General features: G+C 58.8%; 1 protein-coding gene across 2 annotated transcripts; it reads left to right on the forward strand.

Annotated features, from left to right (window-relative positions):
• The first annotated feature begins 835 nt into the window (after window positions 1–835).
• HM13 (histocompatibility minor 13) lies at window positions 836–14,766 on the forward strand. Of its 2 annotated transcripts, XM_074157056.1 has the most exons (13): window positions 836–1,032; window positions 2,628–2,726; window positions 4,601–4,683; window positions 5,651–5,739; window positions 6,517–6,602; window positions 6,749–6,874; window positions 8,525–8,582; window positions 9,148–9,231; window positions 9,515–9,551; window positions 10,648–10,750; window positions 11,329–11,414; window positions 13,517–13,710; window positions 14,384–14,766. In XM_074157056.1, exons 1-12 carry the CDS (start codon window positions 853–855, stop codon window positions 13,665–13,667), a joined length of 1,182 nt encoding a protein of 393 aa, XP_074013157.1. In that variant the 5' UTR covers window positions 836–852; the 3' UTR covers window positions 13,668–13,710; window positions 14,384–14,766. The 2 variants fall into 2 exon arrangements, with proteins under 2 accessions (XP_074013157.1, XP_074013158.1); XM_074157057.1 differs by lacking the exon at window positions 13,517–13,710.
• The last annotated feature ends 1,943 nt before the right edge of the window (window positions 14,767–16,709 follow it).

Here is a 16,709-nt window from a genome sequence, read left to right on the forward strand (position 1 = left end):
GATTCCTTTTTTTTTTTTTTTTCCTTAAAAAAAAAAAAGAAGAAGAAAGAGGAAAACATTTTTAAAAAAATTTAAAACTTGCTTTTTAATCCCTGCTGTGCTCCCTTCCCCTGCCCGTGGCTCAGATCTAAACTGGGGGCAGCACCATTGAACTTTAGCTCAGTCTTTAGTCTCCCCTGGTGCCTTTGCCTGTGAGCAGGCTCTCGCCCCGGCGAGGGGGACGCGCGGGAGGAGGAGGCGGCTCGGTGGCACAGCCGGGTTGCCAGCGGCTCGGGAGGGGAGGGAATATTTGTGAGGAAAACACACATTTCAGCCAATTTTCCAGCAGAGCCCTGGCCCCGGTCCAGCGGCAGGGAGAGTTTGCAGCCGTTTATGAGGCATTTTCACAGAGAGGGTGTTTGCCGACTGCGGCCACGGGTGGGCTGGGAGCACAGGAGGGGTCCTGGGGAGACGGCAAAGGGCAGGAAGACCCAGGGCTGGAAGGAGGAGAGGGCCGGGAGCCCCCCGACCCGACTCGCTGGGGCTGACGGTGGCTGAAGCTGCTACCTTCCCTCTCGTGGCCTGGGGCTGCGGGGAGCGAGCCCCCTCCCCTTGCCTGCAGGGATCCCCCTGGGGCTCTCACCCGCTCCTCGCACCGTGGGGTCTGGGCAGGGAGGGACAGGCCCGGCCGGGGCCGGGACGGGGGCCGGGATCGGGCCCAGCCCGCTGCCGGTCTCCTAGCAACGCGGCCTGGCTTTGCCGGGGGTGGGGCGTGATTGAGCGTCGTCGAACGCTTGACGCACTTCCGGCCGGTAAGAGGACGTGTCCCTGGCGCGCGCCGGCCGGAAGCGGACCGCGGTGGGAGCAGCCGCCATGGAGGAGGCCGCGGCGCACAACGGCAGCGCCGCCGGGGCCGGGGCCGGGTCCCCCGCGGCCGCCCGCCCGCCCGCCACCCCCGAGGGCATGGCGCTGGCCTACGGCAGCCTGGTCCTCATGGCGCTGCTGCCCATCTTCTTCGGGGCGCTGCGCTCCGTCAGCTGCGCCAAGAGCAAGGTACCCCCGCGGGCCCCGGGGCGGCCCGGCCTCCCCCCGCCGGGGCAGCCGCCCCCGCTGCCACCGGGGGTGATGGGGCGTCCAGGGCTCCCTCCCCATAGCCCCTGCCCGGCAGCGGGGGCTGCCCCCCGCCCCTCCCGGGAGACCCTGCGGGGCCTCCAGGCCTCGCCTTCACCTCAGAGCCCCTCCGGGTGTCCCGTCCCACAGCTGCCCCGGCCCCCCACCCCGGTCCCTGTCCCTGGAAAGGGAGAGAGCTGCGCCCTGGTGGAGGCAGGGGACCCCGGGGAGAGATCTGGCTTCCCCCGGGGTCCTTTCCAGCCCCATTCCCAGTGTCCTGATAAATTCAAGCGCTGAAAAACTCCTGACTGCCCCTTGTACCCCCGCAAGAGAGGCTGTGTTGGGGGGACTCCTATGTGGCTTTGCTCGCCCTGCTCTGCAGCGCTGGGGCTGGTCCCCAAGGTGCTGCCACGCTCTCCTGCCTGCACACCCCGTGCTGTCCCTGCTGTCCCTGCAGACCATCGTGCTGCTCTCTGCATCTTGCGCTTGGCCTTGGGTAGCAGCCGGGACTTAAATCCCAGCACTTCGGTCCTGAAGCTCAGGGGAATGGACCATTTGATACAATCTCATTTATTACTGGTTATTTTTTAAAGCCCCTTGCTCGGCCTTATGGCTTCCTTCAGGGCTTTTAGCTGATTTTTAATGGGGTTCCTGGCAGCCTGGCAACCAAGGTCTGCGAGCAGAGCCTGGACTTAGTTCTGGGAGGGGGGTTATTTCTCCTCACCAGGGAGCCAGTGGTGCTTTTGGGCACTTGCTTCTGCACCGCCGAGTGCTGTGTGGCAGCAGCTGTTCCTGGGATAAGCTGTTTTTCCTTCGCAGGGTTGCTTTGCATAAGGGCTTCCGCTAACGTGCACTCTGTCCGGCGCTGGCCGCAGGTGTTTGCCTGAGTGAGATTAGATCTCTAAGCAGCAGCCAGCTGGGCAGGGGAGCGGGCAGGGAAGCAGGCAGGCAGGCAGCCCTCTGCCTCTCCTCTGAAAGCCGAAGGTCTCTCGTGGGAAATGGTTTGAAAAGGGGCTGGTTCAGCTGGTGCAAAGATGTCTCAGAAGGCAAAAGGGGATTAGAAATCTGGGGCTTTTGAGCACAAGGAGTGTCCCAAGAGCGAGGTGAGGGATAAAAAGGTGATTGGAGAGAAACGTCATTCAGAGGGTGATCGACATATGGTGCGCACAGATGGGGGAGGCTGTCGGGGACGGTCGGGCGTGAGCAGCGAGGGAGCCCAGCTCCCCTCTGGGCATGGGGAGAAAGGAACAACGCCAGCGCAGCAGGCAGAGTTGGTTTGGTTTTTTTTTCCCTTCTCCAAGAGGAAAAAAACAGTAAATTGTGGCAGCCTGTGGAAAGACGAGTGCGAGGTTTGCTTTTTCCATCTCAGGCTCTGCCTGTGACACAGCCCCACCTCTGGGAATGACGGGGGGCCAGTGGGTGCCCTACCGCTCTCAAAGCCACCGCAGAGCCATGCTCATTCTGTCTGTTCACCTCCTGCTGAGGTAGGAAGCTGGAGCAGGGGCTGATCCACTCCTGTCCTCTCCTTCCCTCCTCAGAACTCCTCGGAGATGCCGGAAACCATTACCAGCCGAGATGCTGCTCGTTTTCCCATTGTTGCCAGTTGCACCCTTCTGGGGCTCTACCTCTTCTTTAAAGTAAGTGAGTGACGCCCGTGGGCGGTGGAGCCAGTGCCTGCCATCCCCCCCACCTGGTCAGGAGCTCCCGAAATGGGACTGACTCCCTTTTTGGCTTACCCTAGTTGGGTTCCCTTAATGTTGGGACAGAAAGTGCGGAAGGCTGCACAGCTCAAGCTCTTCCGTGTCCCCACGCAGGAGGATGTCAGTTCTCACCTGAATTGTAACAGCTTGGGATAATTCAGAGCTTGTTTGTGCATGGGATGGTTCTGGAGAGCTGCTGACGGGCGAGTTCACCCCTGAGCTCTGCTCATCCCCGTGGGCCGACCTGATGATGCACAGACTGAAACCAGAGGGTGCCAGGAACTGCAGCAAACGCTGCTGTCTCTGTGTCGTGCTCTGTGTTTCTGAAGCCGTCCCAGCTGCAGGCCTGGGGGATTGCTAGCTCATGGGCGAGCCCATGTGTTTCAGGCGAAGTCTTTTAGACGTGTAGAGCCAACAAGCAGAGTTAGATGACCATTCCTGAGTCACAGATAGGAGATTGCAGCAGTGGGTGCTTTTGGCTGCGTGGAGAAGGTGTCTTTCTTTAAAGCACCTTTGGCTGCCTACACGCGTCCAAGTGTGCAGCTGAGCTTCTGGAGGAGCCTGACAAGCTGTGGGGCCACCACTGCAGAGCCATCCTGTTATCACGGCAGCTTCCAGCCCTGCTGTCCTGGGCTGCCTACGAGGTGGCAGGGTGCTCCTGGTTGGCAAGGTGAGGTTTAAGGTGCAAAGTTGGGAATATTGCAGTTTAAAAATCCCTTCTCTGCCCATTGCGGTTACTGCACAGCAGCCGACTGATACTGCAGGCTCCTACCCTGGCTTGACAGCTGCACCATGCAGGTCCTTATCCCGCGCCCATGCTGCAGCAGGAAGGCGAGTATGTGCTGCAGCCTGTGCAGCCACAGAGGTCAGCTCTGCCGCAGCAGACAGGATCGGGCCTCCCTAGTAATATTCCCTGCTTTCCCAGCAATGAAGTTTAGCCTGTGCGCTTACTGGGGCTGCAGCTCCTCTTCTAGGTCACCAGTAGTAAAGCTGAGTGTCTGCTGAGCCTCTCCTGGTGGTGGGGTACAGAGCAGCCACAAGACTCTGTTCCTGGGTCCCTCTGGCTGCTGAAGGGACCCCCTGCAGCCCACCACTTCCCTGTGGCCCACATCTCGAGGTGGTACTCCACCTCCTCAGGTGTCTTTTCTGCCTCTCGCTCCTGGCTGGGATGGCAGCGCCAAAAAAAAGAAGTATTGAACATGCAGTGTGGCCCCACTGAAGTCACTACATGATCACTGGCTCTTCCTTGTAGTATCTGGAACCTGCCATGAGCCCTCGTATTCCAGCATCCCCCCTCCAGGAGAGCACGGACACCACCAGGTCCCCCCGCCCTGGCCTGTAGGGGTGTGATTTAGCGGTAAGGCACCGTGTGTGTTGGAGGGCAGGTTTTCTAATAATACTCCCATTTAATTAGGGCAGGACACACTTGGCCCGCTGCAGTAGTGAAGTGGGGGTGCTGTTGCTCCCCTCTGCCGGAGCAGCCCCCAGGAGCAACGCGGTGTCTTGCTCCCTGCTCCGGCTCACCCTGTAGGGGACATGCAGGGGAAGCTCTGTCCTCCTTTCTGCAGCACAGGAGTTATTTTTTGACCCAAGCAGCTTGTAGATGGTCTACAACTCGCAGGCCCATTGTTCTGCGAGCACATGGCTGTTTCCAACATATTTCACATCAGCGGTGCAAGAATTTGGGTTATTCCAGCTATTCTTCTCGTCTCCCTGGAGCACTGACACAGCAGCTGCCGATCGCAATGTGAAGTGTTGCAGATGGGGAGGACGCTGCAGTAACCAACCCCCTCTCTGGATTTGTCTTGCAGATATTCTCTCAAGAGTACATCAATCTTCTGCTTTCCATGTATTTCTTTGTGCTGGGGATCCTAGCCCTGTCCCACACCATCAGGTACAGCGGTGGGAATGGTGTGACTGGGGCAGGGGTGTTTGAGGCTGCCTGCTCTGCGAGGCACCAGGGCTTTGAGTTTATTGGGGGGGTTTCTAGAGCACTATTGCCTTGCAGCAGAGCCAAGTCCCAGCTTGTACGACGTTTTTCCTCAGTGGTATGAAGGTCTCTCTGGGGAGGCAGGCCCTTCATGGGGCAGCCAAGGGCAGAACCAAAGTCTTGGGGGCCCAGAACCCTGATACCCCACGCAGCATCTCTGGGAGAGCTCATGGAGGTGTGGGTGGCCACTGTTGTAGGAGCTGCTGTGGGCTGGCACAGTCCTCGCTGCCCTGGGGAAGGGAGAGCTCCTCGGCACCCGTCTTCCTCTTACTGGGACAGCTGAAACAGGCAGCTGGGGCTCACGATAATGTCCCCAGCCTCTCATGCCGATGCTTGGCGTGAGGTGTTGAAAGCTCAGGCTGTTTCAGTAACTGAAAGAGTAAAACTGGTTTCCTGTTTCCTGAACTCTAGGCTGTTGGGGACCCGATGTTTTCCCTAGACTGGAACTGTGGCAAGGGTTTCATCCCAGCTCTGCAGGAGGGCTGTTTGGTGGTGGCACAGCCAGTTCTGGGTGACCAGACCCATACGGTGCCAGGGGGTTGCTTGGGGGGGGCAAAGGGAACCTGCTGGGGCCTGGGGTGGGTCCTAACTTCTTGCAGGTGATGCTCTCTCCTGTTGTGCTAGAGCATTTGGGGGGACTGTCACATACGGGCAGATCAGACCTCTGTGGAGGACAAGGTGCCATGTCTGCGCCTTGGTGACTGAAGCTGGGGCTCCTGCCAATCCCTGATATGGCAAAACCTCGTGTTTCTCCCTTTGACGAGGGGGTGCGGGCCAACGTTGGTGCCATGATACCTTCACGCAGAGGTGCTGGGCAGTGCTTTCTGCTGGGTTTCTGTCAAACTGCCCTTCTCTGCATTTCTCGTTTCAGCCCCATGATGAACAGATTCTTCCCTGCAAATTTCCCCAACAAACAGTACCAGCTCCTTTTCACCCAGGGCTCCGGGGAGAGCAAGGAAGGTATGTTGGCTTACTGGTCTCTCTGGGGCCTGAATGTTTTCTGCCTTTACGGTTCTATTTCTTGCTCACTTAGTGTTATGAACAACCTCCTCAAAGACTTACCTCTTGCTCCCTGCTGTGCTTCTGTAGCCGGTGAGAGCCCCGGGTGTCCATGCAGAGCTGGGGCTGCCATGTACATCATCTTGCACTGGCTGGCGCTCTCCCTCTTTGCTGCCTCTGGCTGGCAGCAAAACCCCAGAAACAGATCCCAGAGTGCTATAGGAAAGGTGCTGTGGCTGCCATTAAATGCACTGCCTTTATTTAAGGTCCTCAGATAGCACAGTACTGACTTTTTGTGCTGCCTTAACTGATGTGATTCAAATCTTTTCCCTGGTAGATGATGCTTCGGTAAGTTTTCTGCCGAGCAGTGGTACTGGTAAGGGAATACTTCTGGTGATACCACCAGGAGTTAACTGGCGCAGGAAGAGGGAGAAGATCAGCTTCTCCCTGCTTTAGACAGTGCCTGAATCCAATTTCCTTATTGACAGAAGGATCGCAGATGCTGTCCATGTGGCAGAGTCTGGCTGAAGGGGAAGGTCCAGGCTTGCCAGGGCCGCCTGCTCACTCGCATGCAGTTTGCACGTGTTTACTGTGGGCATGGCCATTTCTGTGGGTACAGTCCCCTCGTCTGGGATGTGAGCGCTGTGGTCTGTGTTGTTTCTCTGCTTAAAGTCACTCATCTCTGCCCTGCGCGGGAAGAAGAGCTGCCTAAAATGTGACTTCTCTGTTTTATTGCAGAAATAGTGAATTACGAGTTTGACACCAAGGATCTCGTGTGCCTGGCCCTGAGCAGTGTCGTAGGGGTCTGGTACCTGCTGAGAAAGGTAAGAGAGCCGCAGCCCTGTTATGGGGAGGCCAGAGACTAAGCTTGGTCAGACCTGGGCCCCTTTCCACCCAACGCATCTGCAGGCTGAGGCTGTGGCTCAGCACGTGCAGTGGGACCCAAACCTCCTTTTCCTGTCGTTCTCAGCACTGGATTGCCAACAATCTCTTCGGGCTGGCGTTCTCCCTCAACGGGGTGGAGCTGCTGCACTTGAACAACGTCAGCACTGGCTGCATCTTGCTTGGGGGCCTCTTCATCTACGACGTCTTCTGGGTAAACGGGAGCGTTCCCCGGGGTGGATGCGAGTTGCAGCCGTTGGTGAAAGGCATGTGTGTGGCGTTACGCCTCTTCAGAGGCAGCACGCAGGCTGGACACATGTTTGCAGTCAGGAATTCCGCTTTCTCAGCCCAAAGGAGTGTGGTGGGGATGATGACAGAATCAAAAAGTGGCAGAACGTGGCTCGGGAAATGCATTTTCTTTTAATTTCTGGCTTAGAGAGCCCAGGCCTGGCAGAGATCTCATCAGGGCTGTTGCGGGGTACCCAGGTGTGTGTCTAATCCAGTTCTGGTGACCTGTATTACCTACTAAGGTCTTCCCAGTGTCTGACGGAGCTGCTGGGTGGGCTGGAGGACGAGGCTGCTCTGGGGTATGCTGATCCTGCTTGTATGGGCTGTGCCTTGGCTCTTTCATCTGCTGGCTTTGTTAGCATCCTTCTGCTCTCTTGCACAGAGCACCAAACACTGGAAAGCCTCCAGTCTCTTTCCCTCAGCCAGTGCAGTGGCCTGACATCTTCATTTTGAAGTTTTCTTTATCTCTGCAATGGGCCTGCATGCACATTTCTCCTTTTCATGTCCATATTCCTCAGTCCTTCCTACTCCCTCCACCTTCTGAGTTACTGTGTTTCCGAGTGTCTGAGAGCCTTGTATACCTTGAGGTCTGTCCAGCAGCTCTGCAGCTGCCTGAGTAATCCTTCCCTATTTAAGCCTGGCTATTGTGTGTTCTTTTGTACTTGGCCAGTGCTGCCCCTGTTTCATAGACTTGTTAACAGTCTCAGCTCTATGGTTCGTTAGTCTGTGTACAACTTCCTCCACTGCTCTCAGCTGGAGAGGATTCAGCCTTGTGGCTTAGCACACCCAGTACCTCATGCCCTCCTCGGGGTGTAAGTGTCTTCATGGTGCTTTGGAGCCAGCGAGAGGACAGCCTTCTAATCATAGCCCACTAACATAGTGAAATCCAGAAGGGTTTCAAGGTGGAAGAAGAACTGCGTAGTGGATTGATGATATTGCATAGTCTTGGGGTGAATTTGTATGTGATGCTTTTTCCTGGTCCCAGTATGGACTCTTGTTGCTCTGTGGCGATGCCTAGAGCTTGCTGCACCTTACCGGAGTTAATCTGATGCCCGATGCTTGCTTTAAGGTCTTTGTTTAATCCCTAATTCTGGGATCTTGCTCACTCGGTGCTAACCAGCACCTGGTTTATGTACCTGCTGCTGGTGTAGCCAAGACTGGAGGCCTGGAGATGAAAAGGATCAGAAATAAGGGTGGTTGACCTACATGTTTACAGTCCGTCCCCCAACCAATGCCAATATTTAAAGCTGATAGCTGCGTTTTGCTCTGAGATCATTTATTTGTACTGCACTGATCTGACACTTGCTCTGGTCCCCGTTGGAAGCTCATGAGTGGTCTCCCCAGTGCTGCTCTGAAAGCAGGACGGCCGTGACATGCTCACCTCCTTGAGTGCTGTCCTATGCCTTCTCCCCTGGGTGGTGAGCTCATTTGCAGGGCTCCTTTGCCCACAGTTTGGCCACTCTTTGGCTATTTTCTGCCACTAAGGCCGCTCTGGGCCCTGAGGTGAGGCTGTAGCTGAGCGTGCGCATGTCCTTGTGCAGCCGTGATCACCCCACACTCTTCTGCTTGTCCCTAGGTCTTTGGCACCAATGTGATGGTGACAGTTGCCAAATCGTTCGAGGCCCCGATAAAATGTGAGTAGATCTTCCCCGTGTGCTGGAGGAGGGGCTGTCCCTTCTGCTGTGGTCACTGCCCCGTGCACCCTCCGCCTTCTGGAGATGGCTCAGAAAGTGGGGTGGGTGCAGGAAGGTTTCTTGCTAGTGACCCCTCAGACTGCTGTGTGGTGGTGCCACCAACCTGGGGGAAGCCAGGCCAGGTCTCTGGAGAGGGGTGATTTGCAGAGCCCTGAGCTGGCTGGGTTAATCTATACCCCTAGAGTGGGCGATTTCACTTGCTCATAAAAATTAAAAAAACTTAAAACCTAAAAGAAAAAAAAAACCAACAGCAGGAGGAGTGAATTTCTGCTGTTGTGGAGGATGCAGTGGTTTGGGTCCTGGGAGCTGGGTTGGAACCTGCGTGTGGGGCTGGCCCCAAACCCCTTTGTTTCCCATCCCAGATTTGTTGCAGGGAGGAGGAGGGGGGCGAGGGCAGGGACAGGGGCCTTGCCCTTCTTCTGGTCCCTTTTCACCAGGCACGGTGGTGCTGAGGTCTGCTCAGCACAGACATTTCCCTCACTGTGCCTCTCTCTGCTCCTTGTAGTGGTTTTCCCTCAGGACCTGCTGGAGAAGGGGCTGGAGGCTGACAACTTTGCCATGCTGGGTCTGGGAGACATTGTCATTCCAGGTAAGGACAGAAGAAGGGAAATCTGTGAAGCCGAGTGTGTGCCTCTCTCTGCCTTTGGCCAGAGAGTCCGAAGAGTCCCTGTGGTACTCCTGCCGGGTCTGGGGGCTGTGTGGGTTGAGTGGGCTGGGGGTCTCCCAGCAGGTTCGAGTGCTGTCTTGGTGCCTTGTGCCACAAGAGGGCACTGTCAGCCCAGGCACAGCACCCGGAGCTGCTGCCGGTCTTGTCCTGTCTCCCTTAGCCTTCCCTAGACCTCCGTCCACTCACTGTCCCCTTCTCCCCGCAGGAATCTTCATTGCCTTGCTGCTGCGGTTTGACATCAGGTGAGTGGGTGGCAGGGAAGGGGCTCTGGCAGGTTAGATCTTGCAGCATATTTGAGCTGCTTTTGTAGAGGAAAAGGGGAAGAGGAAGCCCGGAGCATGGTCATGCACTCCTCTCCAGGGCTTGGCATGGAGACCTGGAGAATGGCTGGAACGGGGGTGCGGTGGAAGGGGGAGCTCTTGGAAGAGCAGATGTGATCAGGGCTGGCTTTGTGGGCAAGTCCTGCGCACTTGAGGGCCAGTTGTTTGAACTCATGAGTGTTGCTGTAGGCACAGCAGGGCTGGCAGCACGTAACGGCCCCACAGAGCCTCCCTGGCACTGAGGAGGAGAGGGCAGCACTGCTGTGTGATGGCAGCGAGGGGAAACAGTGACAGCACAGTGTGGGAAAGAGCCGGAGGTGCTGGCACCTGGGAAGTGCTCACGTGGATGCAAATCGGTGCCTGGCAGTGCTGGCTATTTCTGGGTTGCCGTTGACGTTGGGGTAAGCAGCTCCTTCCTACGTGGGGAAGCTGCACGTACTGCTGGGGTGTTGCTTTCAGCAGTTGCCCCACACTGAAAGTCTCTGGCTGGGGAGCTGCTGGGAATGGGCTGCTTCATGCGACTGCGATGGTGTGGCCCCACTCTTGCTGCTGTTGCACAGACCTTTCAGTCTGTGCCAGCTCTTCCAGGTGTTTCCACCCACATCCTGCCTGCACCTGCTGGGAATCTCAGTTCCCGCAGCCTGCCCTGCAATAAACCAGCACATGCTGAGAGCAGGGTGCCAGGAACCGGCCGTGCCTCCCCTGAGAAGGTGGGACCCTCTCCCTGGGTCCCAGCACCGATTCCTCCCCCCCAGTAGCTGTCCAGCAAGCAGGATTGTTCTCCTCCTTCCCTTCCCCAGCCCCTCACCTGGGTGTCACCCCATCCAGTCCCACACTGCTCCCACAGGACTAGGGGCCGTGCTGGTGACAGTCTCTGTGCTGTTCCAAAAGTGGGGACAGAGGACAGCTCCCCATGACCCAACACGGTGGGAGATGGCTGAGAACACTGGGCCGGCTCTGTTTTGGCCACTGGCCTCCCAGACCTGAGGTCACTTGGCTCTGCTCCCTTTTCCTACAGCTTGAAGAAGAACACGCGCACGTATTTCTACGCCAGCTTTGTGGCCTACATCTTCGGGCTGGGCCTGACCATATTCATCATGCACATCTTCAAGCACGCCCAGGTGAGCTCTGCCGTGCTGCCTTCCCCACCGATGCACGTCCCAAGCAGGACACGCCAGCTTGGCCACAAGGTTCCTTGGTCATGCCAGGAAAAAACAGACACATTCCTTCTCATGGCTTTGCTTTTCCAGTGCCTGCCTCTACCTTTCCCTGCCCAAAGCTTGTGTGCCTGGCTGGAGCTGAGTCCTCCTTGGGGCAAGGCTGGTTCAGGCAGCTGCGTTTCCAATGACAGCACCTCAGCCAGGCTGCTCTGTGTTTTTGTGGCTCTTTGCAACCAAGCTGCCCCTGAAGACCCGCCCTCTGTGCTGCAGAGGGGCCTTGGGGGAGCCCACATGCCATGGATGCTGTCACTGGTCTACATGGGGACCCTGTGTGTGTTTGTGGCCTGCTGGGACCTCACGGCGCGGGGTTTGTGCTGCTGCAGTGTAATTTGGCTCTCAAAGCCGTTTTGTGGGGTTTTAACCCTCTGTGCAGCACTGTGGCAGATGCTATGGGTGCAGAGGGGACAGGGCCATCTCTCCTCACGCTCCTCCTGAGGGGTGTTGTGGTTTGTTTTAACAGTTGTTTTTCTTCCTGACAGCCTGCTCTCCTGTACCTGGTCCCCGCATGCATCGGATTCCCGCTTCTTGTGGCCTTGGCAAAGGGAGAAGTAACTGAAATGTTCAGGTGAGCGTCAGCTGGGGACGGAGCTGTTTTGCCTGCGGCGCTGGAGCGCATGAAGCGTGCAGATGTTCCCACGGCCGGGCACAGCTGGAGGGACGGGTTCATCTGGGCAGGCTCTGGGTGTGTGTGTGTGCACGTGCGTGGGTGGAGGGAGTGGGTCTGTGTTTGTACATGCCGGCCCTGGCTCCAGCCACCTCCTTGTAGCCTGGTGGGAGCTTTGGTGCGGCACCAACAGGCAGGCAGCATCTGGTATGGCTTTACGCCCCGGTGACAAAGCCTTCCCGTGCGCTGGCAGGCAGGGGAGGGTGGGACCGCGCACCTGGTGCCGAGATACTTGGTCATTGTGTCCCAGGGCCCGTGGGTGGGGGAGAACGGAGCCGGATCCAGCTGCGAGAGCAGCCAGGGCTGGTTCGAGCACATCCCAGCCTCCTCGCTCGGGTGAAGTATCCTGATTTGCAGCAGTCTCCCTGCCCTGGGGACTGTAAGTGCAGAGAAAGGAGTCTGTGCTGTTCGCTCCGGCCCTTCTCTCAATCTGCCACGCTCCAGGCATTTTCCTGTTTGCTGACAGCGAGCAGCTTTGGTCTCCTGCCTGTACTGTCCCCTCTGAGTGATGCAGAGAGTGGCCTGGCCCTCCTGGGAGCTGTTTCTCCGTTGTGCTTGAGGCTTGGTGGTGGCCCAGTGTAGTTGCTTGTTTGAGGATGGCTGAAGCAGAGAAGGAAAGGGAACATCCATCCCAAAGCAGGGCCGTGCACCCCCCAGCCTCCCTTACTGCGGGAGCCTGCCTGAACCCCCAGCCTGCTCAGAGAGAAGCCAGCACCCAACTGGGGCGCAGTGGGGAACCGGCTGCCCTCGGCTCCTTCCCCTCCCCTGGGAGACGCAGGTATGCGTGTTCCCACCGGGCTGTCAGCTGGGCCGGCTCCCCAGCCCTGCCGCACCTGCCCGGCCTTTGATGTTTGCTTCTGACGATCACTGCTGCAGGCGCTGAGTGTCCTGGGATCGTCCTTCCTGTGCACCTGGGTTCCTGCAGCCGCTCTCCCCCGGTGCCGTGACTCACCAGCTGACAGCAGCACCACCTCCCGCGCCAGGAAACTGCGAGTCCGGCCCGCCTGGTAGCAAGGCACCTGGGGAGCCTGGCAAGCCAGTCGCCGGGGGCTAGTGTCCCCACAGAGCATTAACACAAGCTGCTCCAGCAGCAAAGCACTGCCTGCTGTTGTTTGCTGAGTGGTGCCAGGGCTGCCAGGACACTGGGGGGTTGGAACCTTGACGGGCCCTGGGATTCAGCGCCCCCCTGAAGTCGCTCCCAGTTGCAGGAAGAGGAAGTGGGATGTGATGAGACTCATGCCTGGAGGGCAGTGGCTCCCACCGCAGGAATCCCACCAGGTGTAGCTCCCCCCTGTGTGGCTCCAGTGTGCCCTGATCCTCTCTGTGCTGACGGCAGCCCGGAGCTGTGGTCTCTGTGCAGGCTGCCTGCACACGGTGCCTTGCAGCAGCCATCAGCTGCCCTGGGAGAGGGCAGCGAGGGTCTGATGCGGTGGCCAGTACAGGCAGCGCTGTAGGAAGGGTGGGAGCAGGCAGATCTGTGCTGCAGGCCCAGGAAACGGGTGCTGATGGAGCAGAGGTGGATGACATTGGGATGTTTGCGGCTCCCAGCCTTTCTGAGCCTCCCTGTGCAGGCAGTAACCTTCACTCTGCCTCTGTCAGCTCTCAGCAGAGGGGAACCTGTCCTGCTGCTCACACCTACTGCAGTCATGCTGTCCTCGAGCGGCAGGAAAGGGTCTGCCGCATTAATCTGCTGCCTGCACAGCCCCTGGGCTGCTCTGCTGCTGCCTTCCCAGTGTCCAGGCTTGCTCTCCTGTGGGCTCCTGCTGCCTGGCTCTACCCGTGCCAGTGGGAGCTGCCTTCTCCCCAGTTCTCAGCCTTCTCTTTTCCATGGTGCAGCCCAATCCCAGGGTCTTCAGGCAAGGGAAGTGCAGGCAGGGGACAGCAGGGCAGCGGGTTTGCAGCAGTCTCATGCCAAAACTCTTCTGCTTTTTCTCTCTGTCTCCCCCCTTTCTTTCTGTCCTCGTCTTCCCCCTTTCCCCTCCTGCTTCCTCTCTCTCCTGCAGCTATGAATCCTCTGCTGAAATCTTGCCACACACACCAAGACTTACCCACTTCCCCACCGTGTCCGGCTCGCCGGCCAGCCTTGCTGATTCCATGCAGCAGAAACTGTCCTGTCCCCGCCGACGCCGGCAGCAAAGCCCTAGTGCCATGTAGCAATCGCACGCGGTGCCCTTTCTCTGTCTGTCGTTCTGGCCAGGTAGGGGCTGGTCCCGGCTGTCTCCTTTCCCAGGCAGAGGCAGTAGCTGTCTCCTCGCTGCTGCGGGACGGCTCCTCTCCCCATCTTTGAGGGGAGACTGTGAAGGGGGAGAGGATTTGACATCTCTGTCCTCGTTGTGCTTCCCTCTGGATGGCAGCGCTCCCGAGTTTCCTTTTCCAGGGCCTCAGGGACGGTGCTGGGGGGGTTTGGAGCCAGAGGAGGGAGATCCTGGGGGGCGAACACCACTGTTGGTCTTGTTGCAGTTCCCCCCACCAACCAGCCCCACGGGCACCAGCACTCAGCATGGCAGCATGAGGGGAAGCATGGTTTTATCCTGGATATCCGATGGCAGTCTCAGGAGCGATGACAGACCCCTGGGCACAGAGCTGGCCTGATGGCTCGGCCAGAGGAAGCCCCAGCCCCTTGCTGCGTCTACCCCATTGCTGGAGGTGTCTGGGGGGCTGTCACAGCACCTGTCTCCCTGCCTGGGCTCTGCCCTATCGGCTTTCCTACACTGAGGGGGTGATGGCTGGAGCCCACCCCCTCCTTGGCACAGCTGCTGCAGCAGGGCAGACCCCGAGCCTGCGGCCCCAGGCTGGGCTGTCCCCGCCTGGCACAGATCTCTGTCCCCAGAGGAGGTCTGGCCCCACTCACTCCTCCCTCTTGTCCCCAGCTACGAGGAGAGCTCTACCCCCAAGGAGGTGCCGGGGGCCTCCAAAGAAGAGACGACAGAAGCTGCCAAGAAGGAGAAGTGACCTTGCCCGCGGGCTGTGCCTGGCGCCGCTGGGCTGGGGCCCTTCCAGACCCTCCGCAAGTGACAGACGAAGAAACAATTGTGCAAGAGCATCGTGTTGTGTGTGTCGGAGCAGTCACCCAGGTGGGGTATCGATGTATGCCGCATAGCCAACCCCTGCCGGCCCCCCGGGGCCGTGCTGCCACCCCCCTGCCTGTTTATCTCCTACGGGGGTACAAGGCGGGTGGGGGGCAAACCACAGGCCGGTTTTTAAATTTTTGTATTGTGCATTTGCTTTCTCTCATATTAAATCATGTCAAAGGAAGGAGTGCTGGTCTGGCAGTGCCGGGGGCCACGACGGCAGCACTTGCCGTGGCCACTGCTCTGGCTTGTAGCCCCTGGCCAGCACCGGGATTGCCGTCCCGGCTCTCCAGCAGCCTTGTTCTCCCTGTGGGGCCCATGGAAACAGCCAGACAACGGCCAAGTGACCGTCCCCTTCCCCCTCCCGCTCCTCCCAATGCTCAGCCTTCCCCCAGCCAGCCTCAGCCTGACCCCCTCCTCTGCAACACCCAGATTTAGGGCCACAGTTGCTGATCCCCGGCTTGTGCCCAGGTGGGTTTGAGCCAGGGTCTGGCCCCGGAGCGGGGTGGGTGTGCAGGAACCCGGCAGGATGGGGATGTGCTCTGCCTCAGCTGCTAGGGGGCTCAGTGAGCTGGAGCTGAGCCCCCACAGCGTGGGGGAGCTGAAATGGGAGGAAAAGAGCTGGGTGACCCCAAACCCAGCCCCAGAGTGGGGTGAAGGCAGCGCAAGCTGTTCCCCCCTCCTTGCAGAGAGCCAGGCGCCAGCCTGCACCCCCTGGGGCTGGGACAGGCAGGGGGGGACGGTGCGGGCAGGGGAGCTGGAGCGGCCACAGGCAGGGGCTGCTCCAGCAGCCACCTCAGCTCCTGCTGTGGCCGGTTGCTGCGTGTCCCACAGCACCAGCAATGTCCTCCTTGCTCACCCCTGGGGCAGGCGTGCGGAGGATCCTGCGTCCCTCCGGCCATGCCCACTGCCAGAATAAATAGAAAGTGTTTGCTGGCTTGGCAGCCCCTCCACAAAAGCCGTATTGAACCATTATTCCCCGCGTCGGCTGCAAGCACTAAAAGTGGCGCCTCACATTCTGCCATCTAATGACCCTTCGCAGTCTCCTACAGATGTTTTCTATGACTTACAGCTCCTTTTCCAACAGCCCTGTCCGCAAAAACAAGAGGGGCCACTTTAATTCCAATTAAATACCTCCAGCTAAGCAAACAGTGTGCAGCAGGGCCTGGGCACGGTGCAGCCGCCAGGCCCGGCCCACGGAGTCACTGAGTCTAGACTCCAGATGTGATTTCACCAGCCTCCAGTGTCCCGTGGAAAACGATTCTGGCTCTGCCGTGGGGTACAGCACCCTGCCCCGAGTCGGGGTCTGCTCACCCTGATGGCATGTACCCCCCGGTGCGGGTCTGCCACCACATCGTGCGAGGCTCTGCGTTCTCCCCAGCTTCGGGTGGTGGGAGCCTGATGCCACGGTGGCCTCACACCCGTCCCCATGCAGCTTCTGGTGCAGGAGCAGGCTGGGGGTTGCACATGGTACCCCCAGCCCTGGCACCACCCTCCTGCTGCCCTGTGGACCTCGGGGATGAGGGAATGTAGCGATAGGATGAGGAGTAATGGTTTTAAAGTGAAAGAGGAGAGATTTAGATGAGATCTCAGGAAGAAATTCTTTGCTGTGAGGGTGGTGAGACCCTGGCCCAAGTTGCCCAGAGAAGCTGTTGGTGCCCCATCCCTGGAGGGGTTCAAGGACAGGTTGGACAGGGCTTTGAGCAACCTGGTCTGGTGGGAGGTGTCCCTGCCCAGGGCAGGGGGGTTGGAACTGGATGATCTTTAAGGTCCTTTCCAACCCAAACCATTCTATGATGCTCGTGCCAGCTGTACGTGCAGTGGGAGTGCGGCAGCGAGCCAGGAACTTGCCCGGGGCCATGGGGAGCGGAAGGCCTGGGGAAGGGAGAGCAGGGTCGCCCCTCACCCTGCCCAGCCAATAAGCCAGGGCTGGGCTGGAGGAAGGAAGCGTGCTGGGCCCTGCAAGGAGCCGCCAGCACAGCCGGCGCCTTGGTGGCCGCAGGCTCGCTCGCCTGCTGCACCTGGGCCCTGCGGCACCTCCGCTCTCAGCACCGATGTGGCCACATGGCTCCACTCTGTCTGGGCTGCCGCTGGGCCACCTTCCCCTCGCTGCAGGGTCCCTCCG

This window comes from Numenius arquata, chromosome 12 (assembly GCF_964106895.1).
Source record: "Numenius arquata chromosome 12, bNumArq3.hap1.1, whole genome shotgun sequence".
Lineage (NCBI taxonomy): Eukaryota > Metazoa > Chordata > Aves > Charadriiformes > Scolopacidae > Numenius > Numenius arquata.

Excerpts from the sequence above, each read along its gene's own strand:
- HM13 (XM_074157056.1), top strand. The coding sequence starts at position 853 with ATGGAGGAGGCCGCGGCGCACAACGGCAGCGCCGCCGGGGCCGGGGCC. Across the intron at positions 2,727-4,600 it reads GGCTCTACCTCTTCTTTAAA|ATATTCTCTCAAGAGTACAT; the intron begins GTAAGTGAGTGA and ends TTTGTCTTGCAG. Across the intron at positions 4,684-5,650 it reads GCCCTGTCCCACACCATCAG|CCCCATGATGAACAGATTCT; the intron begins GTACAGCGGTGG and ends TTCTCGTTTCAG.